This window comes from Myotis brandtii, unplaced genomic scaffold (assembly GCF_000412655.1).
Source record: "Myotis brandtii unplaced genomic scaffold, ASM41265v1 scaffold633, whole genome shotgun sequence".
NCBI classification, from domain to species: domain Eukaryota; kingdom Metazoa; phylum Chordata; class Mammalia; order Chiroptera; family Vespertilionidae; genus Myotis; species Myotis brandtii.
Genome location: NW_005370423.1, coordinates 3481026 through 3486223, shown reverse-complemented (window position 1 = coordinate 3486223; position 5198 = coordinate 3481026). Strand labels below are relative to the sequence as shown.

At 57.7% G+C, this 5198-nt stretch overlaps 2 protein-coding genes across 2 annotated transcripts in view; one reads left to right on the top strand and one right to left on the bottom strand.

Annotated features, from left to right (window-relative positions):
• The window catches only part of LONP2 (lon peptidase 2, peroxisomal), a 195725-nt gene that overhangs the window by 84106 nt on the left and 106421 nt on the right, over positions 1-5198 (top strand). The gene's annotated exons all lie outside the window — the stretch shown is intronic.
• ABCC12 (ATP-binding cassette, sub-family C (CFTR/MRP), member 12) overlaps positions 1-5198 on the bottom strand; it is a 43144-nt gene that overhangs the window by 20625 nt on the left and 17321 nt on the right. The window contains 2 exon segments of the mRNA XM_014528395.1: positions 3258-3533; positions 5066-5173. Coding sequence (XP_014383881.1) covers positions 3258-3533; positions 5066-5173 — 384 coding nt within the window.

Sequence of the window (5198 nt, the reverse complement as noted above, 5' to 3'; positions counted from 1 at the left end):
GGGGCGCCTGGAGGGCCTGAAGATGCCTGCTGCGGGCACTGGTGCGGAGCAGCCTCGTGCTGGCCCGGGACACACACCCTAGACACACATGCCCGTCCTGTGCCCAGGCTCCGGGAGAGGAAATCTAACCGAGGTGATGCTCGTTGGGGGCGGACAGTGAACAAGCAGAGTAGGAAAGGTTCGCAGTGTGCGGGGTGCACACCATGGGGACACGGGATGGGGAGCTGGGGAAGCCTTCCCGGAAGGACACCCGTCTCAGGGGGTCCTCCCGGACACGGCCCCGGCCAGAGACCCGCGTGGAAGCGGGAGGTGCGGGCACCAGCGGGCCCAGGGCACCCGGCCGTTCTGTGAGTCGTGCCACTGCTTGGGGCCATCTCAGTGCCCTGTCTCCTCCCTGTCCTCGGCAGAGAGCCCACGAGGCCTGGGCTTCTGATGATTCACTTGTTAAAAATAAAATACAATAAAATACAGACTCCGTCTCGCAACCTGCGGGCGGGCAGCGCCCCCAGGTCCTGGCTGGCCTCCCATACTGGCTGCGTGTGGGTCGAGCTTTGCTTTTAAGCAGAGCAGCACTGCAGGCGGCGAAGAGCAGGCCCGGCCAGGAGCCTGGGGGTTAGCTTCCCGTGCCTCAGGCTCCTGACCATGAGCCGGGTAGCCATGGCGCCCACCTCGCAGGGTGAGGAGGTGTCAGGAGTTGAGTGTGTTCCTGCTCATGAACGCCAGCCGTTGTGAGCCACCCGTGTGCTCCATGTCAAATTAAGAGCACATCTGAGCCGAAACCGGTGTGGCTCAGTGGATAGAGCGTCGGCCTGCGGACTGAAAGGTCCCGGGTTCGATTCCGGTCAAGGGCATGTACCTGGGTTGCGGGCACATCCCCAGTGGGAGATGTGCAGGAGGCAGCTGATCGATGTTTCTCTCTCATCGATGTTTCTGACTCTCTATCTCTCTCCCTTCCTCTCTGTAAAAAATCAATAAAATATATTTAAAAAAAAAAAAAGAGCACGTCTGAGAACGCTTATGGAAGCCCGTCCGTTTGAGCCCGACCACCTGCTGGACGGTGTAGTCCACATGGACGTGGGCTCCATATCCTTCGGGGTTTGCAGATCGGCACTGACATAGCCGCCACCTTCTCTCAGCTCGGAGAGGACGACTCCGTTGTGCGGGTCCATAGTTTTAACGTTAGGGGAAGTGCCCTGGCCGGTGTGGCTCAGTGGTAAGAGCGTCGGCCTACGGACTGAAGGGTCGCTGGTTCAGTTCCCGTCAAGGGCATGTACCTGGGTTGCAGGCTTGATCCCTGGGGTGTGTGCAGGAGGCAACCAATGGATGTGCCTCTCACATCAATGTGTCTCTCTGTCTCTACCCCTCCCTGTGGAGAGCGGCTACAGTGTTTGGACAGGTTCAAGCCTCAGACTAATGAGAGGGCACAGTCCTCTCATTGCCACGTGCAAGTCCCAGCTTGGAGGGCAGGGCCCTCCCAGCACAATTATAGCCAACAGCTGTAGTTGTGAGCTTGAACCTGTGGTCCGAACACGTGGCCCCACGTGCTTGAGTGATGTGGGCTTGATAGAGTTCAGGTGCATGTAGTTGAGTAGGATGGAAACCCACAAAAATGTTGTAAACATCTTGACACGCCCTTACTTTGCCTCGTGGCATCTGCTATAAAATAAAGACACGGCTTGTGGCCCGTGGTGCTGTCTCTCTCCACCCGAGAGGGCAGCATCCCACCGAGACCCAGCTTTCTTCTCTTGTCTGTCTTTTCTAATCCTTCGCTGCCCCCTCTCAGGGTCACTGAACCTGGCTGAGCTGGCACGGCACATAAGGCGCCCTGGGGCTGAGTATGCCATGGCCATGCCAGCTCACCACATCTCCCTTCCACTCTCTCAAATCCAATAGAAAAAAATATCCTCGGGTGAGGATTAACAAAACAAACCAAGAAACAATAACAACAAAAATTCAGAGAAGAAAGCCGCCAGGTTAGAGACATCCCGCCCCGCCTCCAGCCCAACCTGAATGCCCCGGGGCCTTGCAAAGACGTGGGCACATCCCCAGTGGGAGATGTGCAGGAGGCAGCTGATCGATGTTTCTCTCTCATCGATGTTTCTGACTCTCTATCTCTCTCCCTTCCTCTCTGTAAAAAATCAATAAAATATATTTAAAAAAAAAAAAAGAGCACGTCTGAGAACGCTTATGGAAGCCCGTCCGTTTGAGCCCGACCACCTGCTGGACGGTGTAGTCCACATGGACGTGGGCTCCAGGTCCTTCGGGGTTTGCAGATCGGCACTGACATAGCCGCCACCTTCTCTCAGCTCGGAGAGGACGACTCCGTTGTGCGGGTCCATAGTTTTAACGTTAGGGGAAGTGCCCTGGCCGGTGTGGCTCAGTGGTAAGAGCGTCGGCCTACGGACTGAAGGGTCGCTGGTTCAGTTCCCGTCAAGGGCATGTACCTGGGTTGCAGGCTTGATCCCTGGGGTGTGTGCAGGAGGCAACCAATGGATGTGCCTCTCACATCAATGTGTCTCTCTGTCTCTACCCCTCCCTGTGGAGAGCGGCTACAGTGTTTGGACAGGTTCAAGCCTCAGACTAATGAGAGGGCACAGTCCTCTCATTGCCACGTGCAAGTCCCAGCTTGGAGGGCAGGGCCCTCCCAGCACAATTATAGCCAACAGCTGTAGTTGTGAGCTTGAACCTGTGGTCCGAACACGTGGCCCCACGTGCTTGAGTGATGTGGGCTTGATAGAGTTCAGGTGCATGTAGTTGAGTAGGATGGAAACCCACAAAAATGTTGTAAACATCTTGACACGCCCTTACTTTGCCTCGTGGCATCTGCTATAAAATAAAGACACGGCTTGTGGCCCGTGGTGCTGTCTCTCTCCACCCGAGAGGGCAGCATCCCACCGAGACCCAGCTTTCTTCTCTTGTCTGTCTTTTCTAATCCTTCGCTGCCCCCTCTCAGGGTCACTGAACCTGGCTGAGCTGGCACGGCACATAAGGCGCCCTGGGGCTGAGTATGCCATGGCCATGCCAGCTCACCACATCTCCCTTCCACTCTCTCAAATCCAATAGAAAAAAATATCCTCGGGTGAGGATTAACAAAACAAACCAAGAAACAATAACAACAAAAATTCAGAGAAGAAAGCCGCCAGGTTAGAGACATCCCGCCCCGCCTCCAGCCCAACCTGAATGCCCCGGGGCCTTGCAAAGACGTGGCTGTGTGCTGCCCAGCGGAGGGACGGGCCAGCCTGGAGGTCCGGACCCACCTTCCTCACCACGAAGCTGATGTTGTGCAGGACAGACTTGCCGCCACCGCTCCGGTCCTCCGGTCCCGCGGCGCCCGGGGCCGAGGCACTCGGCCTGTACGTCTCCAACCTTTGTTTCGTGAGAAGGCGCTTTTCCTGCTTCTCCGCTTTCTTTACGTCGCTTTCCCGGCCGGCCTCTTGCTCCCACGTCAGGGTGGCATTTGCTAAAAGCAAGACAGTGTCTGTGCCTTCTGGTTGGGTGATGTAGGAGGGGGAGCTTCTGGCTACGAGAATTCTCTAAGATCAAAGAAACAGAATTAACAGGGTAGAAGCCATCCGTTGGCAGGAATCACCCCAGGACACCTCTAGCCACTTCCAAGCACACAGTCTCGGCGGTTCTACCCCAGACGTCCGGGGAGGGTGACTGAGGCTGCTCCCCCAGGAGGACCTGCGGCTGAAGGGGTCCCCTGGCCCCAACCACGGAGGACGGTGGCTCTTTAACCACCAGGCCTGTGGGGGTCACCCTCACGGAGAGGGCCCCTCCCAGCTGCGTTTTACCCTCACGCCCACGGTAGCAGCTTTTTAAAAAATATTTTTAATTGATTTTAGAGAAAAAGGGAGAGGGGGAAAGAGAGAGAGAGACACAGCAATGATCAGAGGGATGGCCGACATTCTAACAGCTCTGGGGACCTGGCCGTGTGACTGGGCGTGAGGAGGACAGTGCCGGGGAAGGCGCTGGTCCCTACGTCCCTGCGATAGTCCAGATGAGGTGATGAGGCATCGAGTGAAGGTGGGGACCTGGGGGCCCGGGGGCCAGAAGGAGTCAAGAGAGAGCAGTGCCCTCTGGTCTGAGACATCCGGTATCAGCATTAGCACAGGTCGCGGGACGGCGTCCATTCTTTTGGTCAAAAAGGGATCATCCAACAGTGTGCCTTCTAGGCAGTCTCACACACGGCAGCTTTTTAAATAGGGGAATACGTGGCCAGGAGATGGGTCAGCAGGGCCCTCGGGGGCAGGTGTGGACGGTGAGGGAGAGAGGGATACGGACACTGAGCGTGCGCAGGTGGCCTCTGGCTGCAGTGAGTAAGGTCTCTCCATCCGTTTGCAGATATTGAGCCTGCTGCTCTCTCTCTCTCTCTCTCTCTCTCTCTCTCTCGCGCGCGCGCGCGCGCGCGCGCACGCGCCCTGGCCAGGAATCGAACTGGTGACCTGGCCACCTCTTGGTTCATGGGTCACCGCTCAACCACTGAGCCTGCTGCTCTCTTGACCGGAACGGCCTCACCTCAACGTCACAACCACCGTATCTGCCCTTCCCGTGCGCCCCGCAGCCCCGCACCGTGCACGGCAGGTGCTGGGGTGCCTGGTCCTACACTAGGCCAGTCCAGACTCTCTCTTCTATGTCTGTGCGTTTCCCACAATGCCGTGTGTGTGGGAAGCACAGTCAGTCTTTGATGAGCGAATAAAGTGGCTGAGTGTTGGGTAAATAGGGTGCCCCCATCGCTCCCAGCACCACACTCCTTGCAGCACAAACCAGACGGCGGGCGGGGTGTGGGCTGTGTGCACACCCAGCCCCGCTCCCGGAACCGCCTCAGGTCCGCGGCTTGGACAGGAGCGGGGCTCAGTGATCGTCTCTCTGTAGAGACTCCATCTCGTTTTCCCTAAAAGGGGGGCCACCTAGAAGCTCGGCCCGTGCCCTCCTCCATCCGCAGGTGTGCGCCCCACCTCCCTGGGGGCCTTCTCCCCAGTGGCTGGGCTCGGCTTCCCTTATCTGGGAGTCTCCCCCCCAGAAAGGAGACCTCTCTCCCCTACTCACCCAGCGTGAGTTATACCTTCATTCTCCTCAGGGAGACGCTGGCTTCGGCCGCCGCCTTGACGGAAAAGGGCAGGATCGCGATGGAGAACTTCATCACATTGAACATGGCGATCACACTGAATGCCTGCCGAGCGGGGGGTGGGGGGTTA